This window comes from Haemaphysalis longicornis, unplaced genomic scaffold, assembly GCF_048455015.1.
Source record: "Haemaphysalis longicornis isolate Haplotype H1 unplaced genomic scaffold, Haemaphysalis longicornis Haplotype H1 scaffold_5, whole genome shotgun sequence".
In the NCBI taxonomy this organism is placed as follows: Eukaryota; Metazoa; Arthropoda; class Arachnida; order Ixodida; family Ixodidae; genus Haemaphysalis; species Haemaphysalis longicornis.
This window is the reverse complement of record NW_027526385.1, coordinates 43,773,999-43,794,265: the sequence shown is the minus strand read 5'-3', so window position 1 is coordinate 43,794,265 and position 20,267 is coordinate 43,773,999. Positions and strand designations below refer to the sequence as shown.

Genomic DNA, 20,267 nt, shown 5'->3' with positions numbered 1-20,267 from the left:
CATGGAGCTGGACACAGGGGCCAGTGTGTCTGTCATGGCCGGGAAAGTATTCAGACGCACCTTCCCTGGCGTGGCCGTCGAGGCGTCGGGCGTCATGCTGCGCAGCTACTCCGGACAGCTCGCCCAAGTCGAGGGTAAAGCCCAGGTCAGCGTCCGCCTTGGCGACAGGGAGACCACCCTTCCCCTGTACCTGACCAAGGGGCCATCACCGACGCTGCTGGGCCGGAACTGGATCCTGGCGTTGGGCGTGAGGCTGCCGGAGTACCAGGAAGCAGTGCATGCAGTGGCAGACGGCCCGAGCCTCCTGACCAAGTTCGAGGCCCTGTTCCAGCCCGAGGTGGGGACATTCACCGGCACGGCGGCAAACGTTGAGGTGCCAGAGGGAGCACTGCCCCGTCCAGCCCGACTGCAGGGACGGCGTCATCGAGCAGCTGCTGCACCGGCGAGAGGCCGGCACCAACGGCGTCGGGGTGCTGGGCACCAACGGCCGCCTGCTGCACCTGGTGGTGCTGGGTGCCAGGGCCAGCGCCCAGCAGGTGGCACAGGCTATGCGGCAGGTGCTCCCGCAGGGTTTCCGGCTCGACGACAAGGCCCAGTACGCGCTGGACTTCAGTATCATCGGCGGCGACGTGGGCCTGCCGCACAACTCGTTCCACACGGAGCCCCTGCCCCACAGCTGCCTGTGCGTGTGCACCAGCCAGCCGGGGCTGGAGTACATCCGCGAGAGCCTCGAGAAGACCCTGCTAGCCAACCTGGAGCAGGAGAACCGGCTGCCCTTCCACGGCCTGCCCCTGGTCATGGTGTTTGCGGGCCAGGGGGACTTCCTGCGCGAGGAGGTCGTCAACCAGGCCAAGAGCCTGCAGTGCCCCTTCGTGGACGACGGCGGCGGCCTGGACCCCGTGCGGCTGGAGCAGGCGCTGTGCGCGCTGGTGGAGAGCATCGAGCGGCGGGCGGGCCGGCTTCACACCTACCAGGCGCTGCCCGCGGTCGCGGGGCCCCGGCTGGACATGCGGCTGATGCTGTGCATGCTGTGCGGGGACCCGTACGCGCCCGAGTAGGTGCTTGCGCCCCTGCTGGCGCAGCCGGGCTGCCTGGCCACGGGCCCGCTGCACTGCCTCAGCCTGGACTCCTTCAAGGGGAGCCAGCTTCACCGACCGCTGCCAGCACAGCACCAGGGGCTGGTGCTACTCGCGCCACTGCGGCACCACGCGCAAGTCCTTCGACACCGGGAAGGCTGACAGCTGGTGCGAGTGTGACACAGGCAGCACCTAATGCTGCCACAACGGCCTCGACACCTGTGCTCCGGCGGAGTGAGAGGCTGCGGAGACCTCCGGACCGGTACTCGCCGGGGGGACAGGTGTTGTTTTGTGTTTGTGTAGGACAAACTTGGGGGTGAGGGGTGTGACAAGTGTGTGGCGCCCCCCATCCCTGATATTCGTTGGCCGCTAAGTTCAGTGGCCCCACCAGGCTCGGTGGGCAACCTTGTGTGTGGCCGGGCAATAAACACCTCCGAGGACGGCTGCTCGGGGGTCAGTCACCGTCACCACCAGCACGCTGCATGTCGTCTCTCGGCAGGAGGGTACCCCTACCCTCACAGGTTCACGAACGCGGGACTAAATCGTGACATGCTTCGCCCCTCCCCAGGTTTCACGTTAGGGGAGATGGCCCAGGATTTTTCGCTGCTACGAGTTATTTAGTGCAGTGTACCTGTGAGGTTCTATGCGCGCATTAAAATGATAGTAATATGCTCGTTGGTACATCTTTATTTATCAACATTTTTCAACATTTTAATCTAACCATTGGTTTATTCCGCCCGAATTAAGGAAATTATCATACGTGAAAATGAAAGACCCTGATGATAACGAAAATAAAGTATTCTTTTTTTTCTGCAGTACTAAAGTAAGAGGCGCAAACTTCTTATACTGATTTTCTATTATGCTGGAGTCCCTGGACAATCATCAGATGAAACATCGAGCTCCTTGGCCTGCAGTACCGCATCGAGATCGTCCCTTCACGACACCACCATGCAGCTTCCAACGCCAACTCCGGGACAGCCAGAGACTGTTCCTTCGACGGATACACGGTATGAAGTCAGAGGACTCCTTCGGACAGTCACTGATGGAGACATTTTTAAGACTGTGTCTGCCTTCGCCACCGTGGACGACATAAAGTCTTCACGGCGGATGACGGGATTGGCGCATGGATAGAGGGAGTGGCTCTGTTTCTCGCCTGTCCTTTGGCTGCTTGCATGGCCAGCCTGTCGCGTCGCGCTGCACGCCGCGTACTTGGTGCTATATCAGATAGCTTCTAACCCTCCCTTCACCCAACAATGACTACCCGCACATAGTTTGCGTGAACAAAGCAGGAATCTGCACGTGCGATGAGCTTGTTGCTGTTTTTTTTTAAATTGCGGAGATATATATATATATATATATATATATATATATATATATATATATACATACATACAGAAAGATAGGTCGGCAGTCTACAACGCCAAAGGAGGCATAGGGGTGTGGTTAGGCTCTTTTTTTACTACGGTTAATGAAGTTAACATTTTTTTAATATACGGAAGAAAGAAAGAAAGAAAAACACGCGCCAAGAGTGGGGACCGAACCCACGCCTTTCGATTAGATCTCGAATGCCGTACCAATTCGGCTATCTGGGCGACTGTGGTCTCCTTCGTAGAAATAGCCCAGAAAACGAAGGAGAACACAGTCGCCCAGATAGCCGAATTGGCGCTTGGCGTTCTTCAAGCGTCTTCGGTCCCTGCTGTGGCAAGCTACTGTGGTGTAGTAGCCAGGATCAACACCAGCGTGTATCAAGATGTCCCGCGTGCCACTATTTCCATTGTTGAAGTGACATATACAATCGTATAGTCCAAACAAAACAGTGCGCAGGCCTACATAGACATCTTTAGGGAGACGCTGCCAGAGCGTCCCATTGAAGCATTCATTCGCGTTCTGCGTTTTTCCGTGGAGGCATTTCGTCAAGAGTTCATCAGAACAGAGGTCTGCATACACGGGTTTCACTTTGTTCGGGATGTCACTAGAAAAACCTCCCCTGTGCTTGTAGCGTCCTGTGCCTAGAGCTTTCACCCGGTTGTAGGCACACCAACTTTTCACACCCAATAAGGAGGGTAAATATGCATGTCACCCTACAGGTTCAATAAATGCTCACAAATGATGATAAAAAAACGAAAGAAATGTTGACCTAAAGAATTAATTATCAAGGTCCCTCCTGTTTCTGATGGCGTTGCGCTTGGGAAGGAAACAAAAAAATCACTGAATTTCCGCAACATCAAAATGCATTGTCCTAAGGGAGAGTTTCTGCTCCTGATCGTAATGCTGCAGCGCTCTATTCTTCGCCTCCCGGAGCAGTAGGCGCTCAATGTGTGGAACTGTGGGCTCCTTGGACGCTTCTGATAAAAAGGAGCAAGAGAATTCATTGGTAGGGCGCCCACCCGAAAAGCCGTTAACCCGAAGTTAGAAGAAAGCGAGAATATGTTTCGTTGCTTGGGCGCCAGCTCGTATCCGCATTTCTGCTACGCCTGACTTATTCTCGACGTGGAGCACACACATCAACCTGTCTTCGGATACGAAGCCCAAACTTCTAGCATTTCACAAAATATGAAATAAAATTTAAATTTAATTTCATTGTTTCGCCTCAATCGTCGGCTTTGTTCCCATACATATGTTTATTACAAGCCTTCTTTTAGCCAAGCTCGGCCAGCGCAGCTTACTCTAATATTTTAACTGCCTGTTTTCTCCTTCCGCTTGAGGAAACGACAAGCTCGTTGGTTTTCTTTTTGCTTTTATTGAGCGTATTCCTGCAAAAACACAAAGGCGGGATTCCGCGGTCACCGCATATATGCCTCAGTGTGCACCTCGTCCCTAGCAGAGATGGGTAAATAATACTAGGCAGAAGCGCTGCCACGGTAAAGACTCGTCAGCTTTAGCATTAGCCGCTCATCTCTCGGCATGCAGAGTAAACTAGCAGCAGCGTAGTTGTCAACGGCGCAGCCTAAACATCACCTTAAAAACTTTGTACTTGTGCCGCAACCTGTTCCTGTGGCGTAATCGGTTGAGCGTCCGCCTTCTGACGCTGGGGACGGAAGTTCGAATCCCGCAGGGAACGGGGGTTTTCTTTTCACAGCTGCTGCAGAAGCTGACCCTCGCGGTCCGCTTAGGTCATTCGTGACGTTGTCCGGCACGTTATCAAACACTTACCCCTCAGGAAAGGGATGTTCATTCACTGAAGTGCCTTGCCACCACTTCAACAGATGGAGCTAGCCGCCACGTGAACTCGAGGCGAAAGTAGCCCTGAAAAAGGGCGCGTACGTTGCCCAGCCTTTCGCGCTCGTTCACAGCTGGTGCCCGTGAATACCGATGATGGTGTGTGGCAGCCGAGCGCTTTCCCATGAAACGTCGGCGTGCAGGGCGGCAGGTTTACGATGCACTCTGCGGTCTCGACGTCTCCACAATATTGACGATGTCGTCGTTCATCCCGGGGCTGGAGATTCGCCGTACCACGGCCTGCTCCGCGTCCGACAGTTTGTCCGCCGTTGTTACGGCACCTGAGCCCGGAGATTCCGAAATGGCTGGTTTACGTTCTCTCTATACGCTACATGAAGCCAGCATTAAAGACAACGGAGGGTCGGAGAAATGTATTTTCTCCGTCGACGAAGGGAAAAAAAAAACCTACCTACTTCATCTTCTAATGATGAAGACAGATCACAAGAATATCTCATATGTTATACAATTCCACAGCGATGTTTCCCGCTTTGCGCCGATTTACTGCAGCGATTGTCAAGAAGTCTCGCTCGACACACGAAGTAGACGAAAGTATACGAAATGTCCGGAAACAAAAACTACCCGCAACCTCTCGGCCGGTTGAGGTGTCGGCGAAACGCCAGACAGTTACCGGCCTCGATCTCCCCTTCCCCCACCCCCAACAACCACTTCCTCCTCCTACCCGCGACCAGTGCAGCCAATGTGGTTGCAACACCAGCCCTTGTCATGGAACAGTCGTGGAAAAACTCAGGCGTGGAAAGACCGCCCAAGACCTCATCGAAATCGTCTGCGAAATTCTGACAGGGATCTTCCCGGGTGAAGACATAAATCACGTTGGTCTATTTACAAAAAGTGACGATGGCTACCCGCACTGCACAACGGCTAAAAATACTGCCATTGGTGAAGTCGATGATCACGGCCACTTCACGAGCCACACGGCAGCACTATGGCGCCAGTTTCTGAGCCTGAGCGGCCCCATTGCAATGATTGATAATGATAATCCCATCGTTCACAAGTACAACGAGACACCAGTGGGATCCGGATCATCACATTGGTACCGCGTCAGTGATTACGCGGCTATGATAATAGTCGTTTCTTCGATTCCGGCATTTAGTGACCAGCAAGAAAAAAGCGTGCACGACGTTATAAAGGAATTCGCCCATGGGCTCCGCCAGCTAGAAGTGGAGAAACGGGCGCGTATCGGAGTTGTGAACTCCAAAAGCATGCTGCTCACAAGCTGTGCCTATGAGGTGCAAAGCTCTTCTGTCTGCATCACAGCTCTAACGTCAAGCTCTCCAGTTTGCGTTGCCTTTATGGACATTGATTACTTTAAGGATCTCAACAGCAAACTGACACACCTGGAAGCAGATAAGGTTCTTCGTGCGGTTGGTCAGATGATCAAAGAAACTGTTTCAAACTGTACGAGGCCGGAGAGTGTAGTTGTGGGCCATATCGGAGGGGACGAGTTTATGTTTACCATAATTGGAAACAGAAAATTTGCCAAATCGCTCATGTTGGACGTTTTGAGCCGCTTTGCGAACCTCCTTCCCGAATTCAGCAAACCAGAAGTTCACGAAGAGTTCATGAAAATTAAGAATGCGCGCCGTTTTAGCGCATCTGTTGGCATTGCCATGTGGGAAGGGGATGCTGATGCAACTGCAGCAGAAGAATTCACTCTTGTGGAAGAAATGAAACAACTTAAGGATGCAATTGAAGAGATCCGCTTTAGAGCGAATAAAACCCTCCTAAAAGCCAAGGAGTACAGGCAAGAGAGATCGGGAAGAAATGTGATGTTCTACGATGAAATTGAAGAATAAACAGGTAATATAGATGCGTATGCGCATGCGAATACCACATGCGAGTATTCTTGCACACACGAACAGCCGTGGCACATGGGGCGCTTCCAGGCAGTGGCGCTGTGGTGCTTCCGTTCGAAGACTCGACTACAATGGTGACAACGACTGGAATTGGGTTGGGCCTCGTGAGAAGGCAGTACCGCTTCGGCGCGCGCAACTGGAGAGATCGAGATTTGCGCAGGCGCGGAAATGACTGCGCTGCGGAGGATAGGATTGCCGTCCCTGCATGCCTGTTGGTTGTGGGCCTGCTCACTACGGCATGCCAAGGAATGAGGCACTCATGCGGTTGCGTGAAAGAACTCTTTACTTACATCCTCTGCCTCGCTGTCACACACACCAAACTCCCTACAGTCCCGAACCCGAGCCCCGCCAGCAGCGCGTTTCTCCCCACACCGCTGCCCGCTGCTCCGCGTCCACCAGCGCTATCCCTCGGGCGCCGGCGTCCCCAGCTCCTGCGGCCGGTGGGCGCTCGGCCGGCGGGGACTGGGGAGGGTCGCAGCGAGGGGCACCGAAGAGCTCCGAGCAACAGACTCCAGTCCAGAAGTCATCGCGCCAAGGTGCGCCCCCACAAGGTGCGTCGAGCGAGGACGGGCTACGAACTTCAACGCGTTGTTCTACAGAGCGACCGGCTCATCCAATTCGAGTCGCGGCCGTCCAGCGTACACCTGCAGCGCCGGGACTCAACAACTCCGACTACTCACGCAACTGTTATTTTGAGAATAAATGTTCTTGGATAAAGTTTGCGTAGGTTGTCTTTGTTTATTGCATGCCTCCAAGGACGGCGCCGAAGATAGGGCAGCCGCTTGTGGAGGATTGTCCGAGTCCTCTAAACTCTACACAGAATGGCCTTCTAAAGATAAGTGCCAACCTCTATCTGCCCAGCAGGCTCGAACGTGCTCGACCAGCACAAAAATCTGCACTCCTAGAGAAGAAAACGCCGCCAGGCAGATTTCGTTAATAATTTTGTTACACTTGCGCTAAGCTTAGGGAACACAACTCGGCTTGAAGTTTATTCAGTAAAGCATCAATAAAGCCAAGGCTTTTAGTCGTGGGAGTTAAATCGTTTTGTCAAAAAAATTAATGCATTATAGATCATAGTGATTGGAGGCCCCATGGTCGCGCGAGAAGCTCTGATAATCTCGGAACACACGACCCGTTCGTGAGACCGGGCCAACCGGGCTGCGTGAAATGAATTGCCCGGACGCTCACTCCCGAAAGGGAGAAAAGGAGGAGTGCGAGTGGGAAAGGCGAAGGGCGCTTGGCTTTTCCGCCGTTGTGCAGACTAGAGATAGAGTGTACTAGAAGTTTTAGAGTGGCCCGAGCGGCGGCCTCTCCCATTGCTCCGCCCGGTCGACTTTCGCGCAGAAAATAAAACCGGTATAGCGGCGGCGCTGCTGTCGTCAACAACTGAACAGCCGGCGCTCCCCGGCACTAGCTCCCAGCCTGCACGCGGCAATATTTGCGTTGCTCGCTGCGGTGTTTTGCGCTTGCGAAGCTGATTTATTTTGGATTATGAGGTTTAACGCGCCGGCGCTACACAGGCGATGAGGCAAGCGGTACTGGAGAGCTCCGGATTAATTTTAACCACCTGGAGATTTTTAACGCGCGCCGAAATCACGAAGACACGGGCGTTTTTCGCTTTTATCCTCCATTACAAAAGCAGCTGCCGTGGCCGGGAATCGAACCTGCGCCTTTGGTCAGCTAATTTAGAAAGTAGACGCAGAAACGTTATGACTCCGCTTGAGCAAACTTTAAACTAGTACGACCCGCCATAAAATTACCGACCTCCCCCCTCCCCCCCCAACGATAATTTCTCATTTTTATGCGTTTTCTGAAAACGTTAATTGTTGATATACAGTAATCTCTCGTTAACTCAAAGTCGTAAAATTAGCTGAAAATTTTCAGATAAGCGCGGAGTTTCGAGTTAAGTCAAATGCAGAAAATTTGTAGCCAGGTCCCTGAAATAACAGCTAGTGCTGCTAACAAAAGCACTATTGCACAGGGGAAATGTCGTAATAAAGGCAAAATAATTCGCAGGAAAAAGAAATTTTATTGCAGAAGAAAGAACTGCGTTGTGCTCGGCTGTTTCGCGTTCGCATCTGCATCCCAGAAAAGCGTACCCGAGAATTCTCAACGCATCGCATGAATTGGTGGTCGCCACCGCTACATTCTACCTTGTTACAAAGCAGACGCAGCATGTATGTTGTTTCTGCCGTTGTAGGCACCTCTGGAGGCTCTTCCTCGTCCGCATGATCAGCTGCGTCGTCCACAGCTATCTTCATGATGTACGCGCCAGACAGCATTAATTCCGGTAACGGGGACGCGTAGTCCGCGTAAACTTGCACTTCACGATCGCGTTCGGTGAGTAGTGGGAGTAATCATTCGAACGGGGACCTTATCAGCTGCCTGCAGCGGACTTTGCCCTGTGTCCTCTCTGCCAGTATTTAGAGACATCCGTGGTCCTCCGAAAAAACGTTTGGAGATAAAGCGGGCAAATGCGTAGCGCCTATGGGAGGTAAACACACGGCGAGAAAAAGTTTCGAGAAGATGTTTTGAGATATAGCAGAGTTCGAGTTAAAGAGGGATTAATTTGACGGACAGGCACCAGCAATGTTCTTCCCTTCCCCTTCTTGACTCTGCGAATGAAGCAAAAGCGGCGGGGCGCACAATGTATGTTGCAAAAAGTTTACTGTTTTTTTACGTTCCTATTTGGAACGAAAATACCAAAAGCCTTCTTCTGGGATACCCCTACCGTTGATGCTTGTAATGTTGTTAGTGGGCTTTCTTATTTTATTAACCTGCTATGTCGCATGCAGGCACTTGGTAAGGAAGTGTGCACTGAAAACGAAGTGCCAAGACTGCAGGACCAATCCTACATGCCAGGGGACAACGCCGCTGTGTTTACTACCTCTTGTAATTTGGGGTACTTCTGAATCCTTCCGCGCATATTTTAAAGTTTATTAGCGATCTCTAGGACGTTTTTATCAGTTGCTTCAGCGACAAGGAGCTCCACCATGACAGCGTTATGGATGTGCTGCAGCCCTTATTCACAACAAACACCTTAAGCGTTGGTTGCGACCAGCACGTGAGACCTTGACAGCAAATTTGGTTTGGTTCTGTATACATTGTGACACGGATTCATTTCTACATCAAATGTTTAAAAGTTCCGTGATTACATGCTAAGGTGGGAGCAACACCTTAAACTTAGCCGTTGCTAATGATCGAGGGCGAGTTATGAAAATGCGATGGCCGAAAATGTGAATTTAAATCTCCATGTTAGCGTTATTCCTAAACCTTTACATGTGTAGACTTTGTGCATGATTTCCCGCGTTACATTTCATTTGATGGGCTATTGAAAATGAAAACAAAATGTGTATTGTTTCCGTTTTATTTGAACCTCCATGTTCGCGTTCTTGAACCTTTACCCCTATAGTAGACGTGTTATATTTCATTTGTGTCGCGGGCAATATATTTTCTGATCTATGTTTTGCATTTTTTTTATGTGCGTGTAATTGTACCCTCAGCATACTTGTGAAATAAATTTGTGTTAATTTGATTCAACTCCTTTCTTGATCGAATCAGGTGAAAAGTGATGCGATTAATAGAACTTTGCGGGAATAGTTCTATGAAAGACGGTCATTGGGACAACTGAGCTAACCATTGGGCTAACCCCTTTTTAGTTAAAAAGATATCTCGCTTGCGCGTGTCATTTTCTGTTCGGCCACCACGGTGACCCGTAATTATCCCAAGCGGGCCACTGCTTAAATACTGCTATAAGAACAACTCACGCAATAAAAAACAAATGCAACTTATGATATTAACCCACATAACTGCAGTCCGAGCGTAAATTGCAAGACAATAACTAAGAAATTCTTCTGAGAAGCTATCATCCCAGTCCTCATATTTTTCCGTGTCATGTCCATCATGCAGCACAATAAGGACACAATCATAAAGCAATCATGAACTCGTTCATAATACGCAATTCAACGCAAAATACATTTTTATGGGAAATTGGAATAGCGAAAATGTCGCCGCAATTACTTTATTTACAATCCGTTACGAATGCTGCACCGAAGCAAAATCCGTAATTTTCCTTGTCGAGCGGGGAAGGCAAAACTAACGCAAAATGAGCTGCAGCGTTTATTTTTCATTTCTTTACCCACAGTCCACTGTACAGCCGGTAAAAGGCTTGTCTATAACACAGCGTTCGTACTCTCAGCCCTATCCTGACTCGCCGGAGCGGGATTTGAATAAAACTACTGCGGAATTCTGAAGTCTTAGACCTTCGCTTTTGCCTCCGACATGTTTGGAACGAGTATGTTTCGGCAGTTTTCGAATGTAGCTGGTTGAAGTTGAAATCGCTGTTATAGACAAGCGTTTTACCGGCTGTACCTACAGTACATTTCAGCAATTGGGCGACCCGCAGAACAAATTTCCAGCGCTCCGCGCGTAAAGCGTTTCCTGGCCCGGCCGGCCACGCGGCCGTGCGCGCGGCCAGCCGCCGCTTTCGCTTTCAATGGCCGTTGACTACAGCGCCGCCGCTATTTTCTGCGCGAAACGAGCACCTCTCCGGGCGGCCGGTCGGGCCACTCTAAAACTTCAAAACTTCTAGTACACTCTACTAGAGATGGGCAAAACGGCTCACTTCAGTGAGCGGCTCAGAACGGCTCAGTTCACTGAAGTGAACCGGTTCATTTGAACGGTTCAGCGGTTCATTTAGGTTTGTAACCTGTGTTAACAGGGTGTCTAGCAAATTGCCTAATTCAATTTCCCTGACTTTTCCATGTTTTCCATGACCATTTTAAACGAAATTCCCTGACCTGTACAACAGGCGCCATTTTGTGTAAATGGTCCGTGAAGCATATAAAAAGCATATACAAAACACATTAACTTCAGTTTGTTCAGTTTGAGGTTTGCTTGCCTTCTGTTACGGCTTCAGAGAGTTTATTTCATCTTGCGGGATAGAAGCTTCAAGTGCGCTTCAGCAAGCACCTTTTTTTTTTTTATTGTCCTGGCTCGACATGCAACGTGAACCGCATGGTGCGTTTTTGCACGCGATTCGGGCGCGTCGGCGTTGCGCGTGCGATTTTTTGACGCCCGCGTCGACGATTCGCGCGCGCGGCAGCTTCTGCCTCGCTCAGAAAATGACGCGCGTCGCGCGAGGCAGTGGGAGGAGCCTGCCGACTTGCGCCAATGGAGAGCCGCACGCCTCATGGCGGCAGTTTCGAAGCTCTCGAAATGTTTAGGCTTACCACCCTGGCAGGTATTGCATGGGCGCTTTCACTAGCGGCGCGGATTATGTTTTCCGCCCACATTTAAAGCTTCTTTACCTCACAAGCAACTTCGTGCGTGCCTTGTGTGGCATTTTAGAGAGCGCTAGAAGTGGTCGTTCGAGCTCCCGTCACCAGTTCGCGGTCGAAGCCGCCGCCATGTTTCCGCTGCCGGCAGCACCGCGCGCAGCGTGCAGGCGGTTCTGCGGCAGCGTCAGAGCGTCTGGGACATGCGCGGCGCATTTTCGCGAGCAGAAAACGCCCCACGCGGTTCACGCTAAACCATGTCATGTTCCTTTTTTGATTAGGTAATTCTGGCTCCTGATGTCATAAGAAAGAAGTTCTATCAAGATTAGCTCCAAAAAAGCGCCTACTTTTAAAATTCGCTGAAAAAAAAAAAAAGCGCGTTGTGCGTGCGATTTGGGCACCACCTACATCGATCCTCTGCGCAAGTGCAACCAGCAACCTAAGCCAGCTGCGAGCTGCGTGAGCCGCACGGCGAGTTTCGGCACGCGATTCGTGCGCGGTATTTTCACGGCCGCGTCGACGATTTCGTGCCTGCGGTGGCTCCTTACCTGCACAAGAAAGTGGGTTTGTGCCTTGAGTAGCATTTTAAAGAGCGGTTAGAAGCGGTCGTTGGAGCTACCGCACTACTCCGCGGCCGGTGCAGCCGCCATGTTGCCGGCGCCTGCCGCTCGGCACGCACCGTGCAGGTGGTTTTCGCGGCGGCGTCAGCGCGCCCCGTGCGCGGCGCGTTTTTGCTTGCAGAAAAACCAGAAAACGTTTCATGCGGTTCACGCTTTCGTCGCGCGCGAACGTGTTGCGTTCGGTAACTTCTTGGGGGCCCCCCCAACACTGGTTTCCCCTATTCTGAAAGTGTGGGCAGGCCCCGAAGTGGTTTTCCCTGACTGGTACTACTTGATTGAAAAATTCCCTGACAATTTCCTGACTTTTCCCGGTGGCGCAAAATTCCCTGACTTTTCCCGGTTCTCCCGGTTTTCCCGGTCGCTAGACACCCTGGTTAAGCATGCATAATCTAAATTATTACTCAATTGTTATTGAGTCATTTATTTTGTAAGAACATCCGCTGTATTTGTGCTGAAAAGAATTGGCCTCACCATCATTACAAAAGTTTTTATGTGTCAGTGGTATTTCAGAATCATTCTCGGTCGATATATAAAGAAGAAAATGCAACTTTTTGTCAACTTTGTAACCTCACAAATATGATCTCTATACTAGTGAGCTGTGACGCCAGAAAAAATGATTCTGGAAAACATGATACAAGAAACTAATTTTAATATTGTGGTGGTGAACAACACTTTGTTCAATTTATTCGAAGCGAGACGGGTCCGCTTTTTGGCAGCGATAATAGATGACTCGAAAGTTGCACACAAGACCCAGCTGGGTCGGCCGATACGCCTCTAATAACTCTACCGGAACGTGCCGACACGACTCCTTCAGAGCCATGCTCAGCACGATTCTCTAATCGAGCGAGCAGACGCTGAACGTCGGTTCTTAGGAGAGCCGCTCTGCCAAAGAACCGCCGGGAGCCGAGAATCGCCGCGGAACTGAGCGGTTGAGAAGATGCGGCTCGTTCCTGACTCGGACAACAGCTGCACGCACAAATGTAACTGTAATGATTCTAGTGAATTATATGGTCACAGGAGTTTATTTTCCTATTACTTTGAAAATACAGACGCAGTTCGTTCACTGCTGCCATTGCGGCCTCCCGATCTGTCATTCACCGCCGCCGCCAAAGCGGTTCCCAAATGGCGCCTCAGAAGATCCGCTTCGCGAAGAGCGGCTCTCGAAAAGAGCGGGAGCCGTTCTGCGGTTCTTCGGAAGAGCCGAAGAACGGGTCAAAACTGCACTCGGTTCTTCCGACTCGAATTGTCTGCTCCCACGACAGGAGGCGCGCTGGAGGAGTTTGAAAAATTAGCCCCAGCCGGCCCGGCCAAATAAGCTCAGTTTCGGAGCTCCGCATCCCCGCCAGCGGAGGAGGGTGGGCCAAACGGCGGTCGCGAGAACTAGCGGCACTGCAGTCAAGTCTTGCGTAAGGTCCCTGAAAGAACTAAGGTAGCGCCAACTGCTCCCTCCTTCTCCGCTGCCCTCCTCTTTTTTCTCTCCCCTCACCCGCGGCGCCGCCGTCCCTTTAACTCCGCGGTGGGGCCGCCATATTTGTTGGCCACTTGAGAGCAGACGCCCCTCGCTACGCTTCAGGGCGCTCGCTGCAGTTTGCTCTTGTTTTCGCGCCGAAATCGCTCTTTGGTCGCATTTATAGGATTTCTAGAGCCCCGGTTATTTCTAGAGGATTTCTAGAGCCCCGTCTAGAGTTAATTAATCATGCAATACGTTTTTTCACCGGGCGCGATCGTTTACAGCCGTTATTAATGGAGGCGCCTGGACAGAATTGTTTTGTGCTGGGATATATTCTGGCATATTTGCACATTGCACTAACACAGGGATACACCCGAAAGAAATTCGAAAGAGGACCAATGTCACGATGATTATCAAGAGAAAACAATAAATCACAAAAATGAACTGGTGCCAGCAAATAGATATTTTATTGGAACAAACGTCCGTAATGACGTCGTGCAGGTGGCTTGTGCTGCTGACGTGGCTTCCCGTGAGAAAAAATGTTGGGAGTGGCATATGGGTTTAGTTTTTTTAACGCCAAGCTTCTCCAATATCCGTTGCCCAAATTGATCTGTGAAATAATCCTATTGAGAAGGGAAAAAAAATGTGGCCACCGAGTTTGAGATGCGCCACAAACAGTCCGCAAATATAGGCAATAATGCATTGCAGAAGGGAGTTAGTGACTGTTCTACCGTAGCATGGTCAAATTCGTGTTCGCGCATCTGCTCAGTGCCGCGTCCGCTCAACTCGCTACACTAAACCCGTTTAGCAAGCGCTTTGCTTGGACAAAAATACGTCTGCTGAAAATAATATAGTCGCCCAGTGTGTTTTGGTTCAAATCGCAATGACTGAATACGCTGCGCCATTGACTACTAAGATGAAGTAAGCGCGCACACTGCAAATGTACGGCATCGCGTGTAATGCAAACGTAAGTCGTAATTGAAGTTCCTCTGTGCATACACGGAAGAAAGGGCGTACAGCCGTTACGGTGCGAATATGCATTTGAAGTGCTCATTCAAACGTGCGCGATTTAATAAAGCGATAACAGAAATTGCGCATCAAACGTACGTCAACGGCGCGGTCACTATATTAGCTGACCTTAAATTGTTTTACCTAGCCGCAATTTTTTTTTCTCGCAACAGCCTCAATTTGCGCCGCACCGACCAAGCCCATATTACGCAGCAAATCACTCCGATGTCATAACAACGGGATTATAATACCACTCGGGTAGCTAACACACAAAACATGACTTCACGCCAAAAAGAGCGTACACGCACTCGGAACGCACACGATACATGGTCAGACGCAAGCTGCCGTCGGCCAAAACAAGCATGAATTCAGGTGAACAATTCTCGCGTCACGAAAACCTTACGACAACTGACTGAACATGCTACGCCGCTGATATTGATGCTGGAAGTTAAGCGCGCACATGACAAATACACGGCCTCTTATCCAAACCATAGCTTACGACGGGACGAACTCGGCGCTGCGCGCAATGCCTACCCAGAACAAAGCGTGGACGACGGTCGCGAAGGGAATACGCATTTCTTCGTAAGTGACCGCTCAAGCTCGCGCAGAATTTAACAGAGCAAGAACAAGCATTCAGAAACTTACCTCGCAAAAGTGTGATGGTAGCGTCGGCCTGAAGTATGCCCGTTCAAATCTATGCAACCAAACTTTTCTCCTTTCTGCGTCGCGTTTCCCGGACGGAATAACGAAGTCTTGCGCCCTGCCTGGCGATATTCGCGCTGCCTAAGGCACAACACATCGACACCGAGAAGCAACCTAAAACGACACCGGTGCGACATTTTTTCGAAACGAGCAGCTAATTCTTACTTTGCTATTAGCTGGCGCCTACGATAAAGCCGATACTGAAGCACGGTGGCGACGGTGGCTCGGAAGCCAGCAATGGCGTCGCAGCAGCGGTGTTGCGCAATGTCCCAGCCGGCGAGGCATCGGCGAGGCGACCCGGCGGCGGAGCAAAAAAAACAAAACCACGTGACTTTTCCCTTGGCCAATGGCGCGCGGCGTTCGCCGGCGAAAAAGAAAATGGCAAAAAACGAAGTAAGAGAGGAGCGCGGGCGAGGGCGAAAGGCGGCGAGATCTAAAGATGGCGCTACCTTAGTAATTTTAGGGACCTTAGTCTTGCGCTACTCCCGGGGCGTCGTCTGCTTCGGCGGCGGGCGGCCGCTGCAGCCGACCGCGGCGGGCCGCCGCGCAGACGTACCACGGCAGCTTTCTAGTACTGCTATTGATAAACTTAAACATCTATCATATTTCCAGTCGACTAGCTTAAACGCCTTCGTCCTTCTAGTCGACATTTGTGCACTGTGTAAAACAAACAGAACATTCTTAATTGTGGGACTTTTACTTCTCCTTCACTTAAATAATGATATCACATTTGTGCACTGCTTAAGTGGAAATGCGTTGGGTCGCCTGTATGCACTGACCTGGAAGCGCAGCTCATTGGCTAGCTAAGAATCGACGGTCGGCCTATATTTTAACTGTCTACATTGCGTTTAACTTGATTGATTGTGGGGTTTAACGCGCCGACGCAACGCAGGCGATGAGGCGCGCCGTAGTGGAGGGCTCCGGATTAATTTTGACCACCTGGGGTTCTTTAACGTGCGCCGAAATCTCGTACTGTTACGAATGGGCCAGCGCCGCAGTACTTCCCCGCATCACTCCTCGGCTGTGCGGCGAAGCCACTCGTGCGCCTTCGAGAAACTGGCGCAATCATGTCGGCAACAAGTTGCGACAAAGCCTCGTCAGACGCTTCGCTCTCTGCGCATTCGGCGGCTGCCTGCGGCGGCTGAACTTCGGCGGCTGCCTGCACGGCTCGTCTCCACGCTCTTCAAGGACACAGAGGCAGGCCCCGGTGATCGCAACGGAGTCCTCCTCTCTCCCCTCTCTCGGACTCAACGATGCTCAACGTGCCCGAGGCTATGAACAGCTTACGAACTCTGGAAAGAGTGTAGTGCGTGTTCCCACGTGTTGCGTTTGACCGTTACCGCTTTCGGGTATAAATAGAGCTCCCAAGCGTTGTAAACCATTCCTGTTAGAGCAGCGAATCGATGTTGTCGCTCTGCTCGAGTCCTGTATTGTAACCTCGCCCGTCGGGGCATTGTTCTTTGGCTTCGGCTCACCTCTCGCTATGAAGTAAACAGTTACGTTAGCCTACGGCTTCTGGACTTCTTCACGGCTGCAACAGCGGCTGGCCGCTCGCATCATACACGCTACCACTCGTATGTCGGAGGCCACGGAGCTCGGATCGGGTGCCCCCGCCCGGTCGCAACAACTGGTTGGCAGCGGTGGGATGGCAACTTCGTAACACCTGAAGCCAGCGGTGCGAGACCCAACACCACGGACGTCAAGGCGGCTTCGGACTTCGCAGAATTCACGGCGGTCAAGGGTGAGTGCGGGACTTTTCTTCACTGAGTTTTACCAGGCTTCTGAGGATAGCTGGTAGGGCGTGTTTTTGTCGCGTGGGTTATTCGCGCAGAATATTTTTGGAGCAGTGGGAAAGCAGTACTCTAGACCGGCCATGAATTTGAAAGCGTTGAAAAAACCGCAGTTGTTGGAGCTTGCAAAAGAGTTGCGCTTGGATGTTACGGACGCGCTGAGAAAGCCAGAGCTGATACAGGCTATACTCGCTGTCGGCGCTGACGATGAGGAGCTGTCAGAATGCATTGATCTGTTCAATGGCAGGGAGACCGCGAAACGTCAGGCGGCAGAGGCAGAGGCAGAGGCTAAACGTCTGGCTACGGAGGAGGAACTCGAGGAAAGGAAGCGAGATGAGGAACACGAGGAAAAGATGCGATGGTACGCCCTCGATATCGAGCGAATCCGAAGGGAAAGAAAGAGGCTCGAAAGAGAGAGACTCCAACGGGAGAACAAGAACCTAGAGCACAAAATTCAACTCGAGCAGGAAGAAGCGAAGCCTGAGTTGGAATTGTTGCTCGAAAAAGACCTCGTTGTCGAGGAAAGCACCGTGCCAGCGCTGTCAGTAGCAGACGCTCGGGAGCGCGAGTCGGAGGCGACGGTTGCGGCCCAGCAGCGAGTCAGGGTTGCTGAGAGAGATAACGAAGGCGCATTAGCTCAGACTGTCGGCAGAGGCGGCAGGGGGCAGTGCGTGTCCACTGAGTGCGATAATGTGTCGGCGTTTGTTTTGGAGATCTCGGCGGAGTGTTCGGACGGTTCGAATTCGCGGGAGGCCTTGGAAGCGGCTACCGGTCTGAACATGAACATTTCGCGAAATAGCGAGGTTTCGCTGGAGTGCGCAAACCATGAGGCTACCGAAAGGCAACACGAGTCCGCTGAAACGGATGTTCTTTCTTCGGACGGCGGCAGTTCAGAAGAGACCTACGTTGTGGCAAAGCCTGCTGCCGAGGCAGCGAATGGTTTGCACGGCTCAGTTGGGAGTAATCACGATCTCGCCACTAAGCCAGCCGATTCTGTTCTTTCACCAGCTCAGGTAACCGAATTCGAGCGAAGACCAGCCGAGTTCGTAGAGATTCCGGCGACGCGGGCAACTGAGCCGTCTTTTGAGACAGGGCAGCCTGGTTGTAGCGTAGTTCTGGCAGTGAGGAAGCAGAACGGGAACACGCTTCGGTCTTCGCGTGCCGAGGCTGTCGCTGAAAGCGCGAGGGACGACGAGGTAGTGGCTGTTGGGAACTACAAGGTGTCTAAAGAGCTCGTCGTGCCCGTTTCACTCCCAGCTGATGCTCCCGATGATAGGCCAACATCGGCTGAGCTAGTTGAGGTTCCAGTTTCTCTTGTGGCTGAGCCGAAGTCGGGAACCGACCAGCCAAGAGGAATGAACGCAAACGCGTTCCGGCGTTTGCTTGCCGAACGCGTTCGTAAAATGGCGAGCAACGAGGGGATAGCAAAAACTTCCGCGGGTACTTGCGGCGCGTGTTTCAGTGCGGGCACGCCAAGGGGCAAAGCCGTGAGCTCGCATCGCGCCGAGGAAACGCCGCCTCCGAAAAAGAGTGCGCGCCTCTCGTTTGAACGTTGGAAAGTCTCGTTCGCTCCTCCGCGCGCTCGACCTTTGTCGAACAAGACGACCGGTGTGTTTTCACGCGGTCGCAGCACTCTCTTTCAGAGAACGGGCGCACCTAATGTGCGATACAAGGGGAAAACTCGAAGCAATGATGAGAGCTCGAATCGCAGCTCTCAGCGCGAGAAGTGGCTTGTAGACGCCCGACTTTCTCAAGTTCATTGTTTTTCCTGAAGCAGGTTTCGCCCTTTACGATTACATTTTTTTCTGTGTGTGGGACATTTCCAATCACGCGAAATGTCACCTTTCAAGTTTGTCCCTTGTCTAAAGTACTGCTGGGCAAAAATATAACTAGAGTAGTTAGTTATTCGCGTACTTTTTCGCAACTAAAAGCCTGGTACAGCTTCAGTGTGAATTTGTCTTCGCACTTGCCGGCGATGCGGTTGTGTCTTCCTGTGTTGTTCTGTTGCTTGCCTGACCAAGCCAGAGACGTTCTTGGGGAGCCACTACTCGTCCAGTGACCCGCCGGTGAAGCTCCAGCACGGTGTCGTACAGCCAAGGCCTGGAGTCGAGCGTCTGCCGAACACTTCACTTCGATAGCATCCCTCCGGACAACGGTTGCAGACCCTTGTCCATCGGGATCTCGGACCCCCGGCGGAGAAGCTGTTACGAATGGGCCAGCGCCGCAGTACTTCCCCGCATCACTCCTCGGCTGTGCGGCGAAGCCACTCGTGCGCCTTCGAGAAACAGGCGCAATCATGTCGGCAACAAGTTGCGACAAAGCCTCGTCAGACGCTTCGCTCTCTGCGCATTCGGCGGCTGCCTGCGGCGGCTGAACTTCGGCGGCTGCCTGCACGGCTCGTCTCCACGCTCTTCAAAGACACAGAGGCAGGCCCCGGTGATCGCAACGGAGTCCTCCTCTCTCCCCTCTCTCGGACTCAACGATGCTCAACGTGCCCGAGGCTATGAACAGCTTACGAACTCTGGAAAGAGTGTAGTGCGTGTTCCCACGTGTTGCGTTTGACCGTTACCGCTTTCGGGTATAAATAGAGCTCCCAAGCGTTGTAAACCATTCCTGTTAGAGCAGCGAATCGATGTTGTCGCTCTGCTCTAGTCCTGTATTGTAACCTCGCCCGTCGGGGCATTGTTCTTTGGCTTCGGCTCACCTCTCGCTATGAAGTAAACAGTTACGTTGGCCTATCAGCTCTGGACCTCTTCCCGGCTGCAGTCGGCCTTCACGGTCGCAACAGTACACACGTGCGTTTTTGCTTTTCGCCTCCATCAGAAAAGCGGCCGCCGCGGCCTGCGTTTAACTTCATGTACGGTAGTTTCTAATCCAATTACCCTTTTCAGCGTAGTTTTTATAACTACTGCGCCGTCTTACCTCGACCAAAAACGACCCCACAAGTTTGTGAAAGCAGTAGTGCTTTTATCTCCACGCGGCAATAGGTCAGTTTTTCTGAATCTCGTCGGTGCAAGGTCCTGTTAACCAGCTTCCGATGTAGAGTTCCTATGCTCAACTTTTATATTCTGCCAGGCTGGTCCCACCTCATCTCGCCTTTGTGCACTCTGTGGTGCATACGAACATTAGATCACCAAAGATAAATTTCGCTTTACAGTTCTTAGGCTCAGTTCATCTATGACAAACGCACTCGAATTTTGCGAGTTCACATTAAAGCTTGAATCCGCAATTTAAAGGAGGTGCTCATGGTAC

The 20,267-nt window shown here is 51.8% G+C and overlaps 1 protein-coding gene across 1 annotated transcript in view; it reads left to right on the top strand.

The window, feature by feature from the left end:
• The window catches only part of LOC144139664 (uncharacterized), a 46,883-nt gene that overhangs the window by 6,369 nt on the left and 20,247 nt on the right, over positions 1-20,267 (top strand). Inside the window, exon 3 of the mRNA XM_077671954.1 lies at positions 6,569-6,720. Coding sequence (XP_077528080.1) covers positions 6,569-6,720 — 152 coding nt within the window. The remainder of the gene's footprint in view (positions 1-6,568; positions 6,721-20,267) is intronic.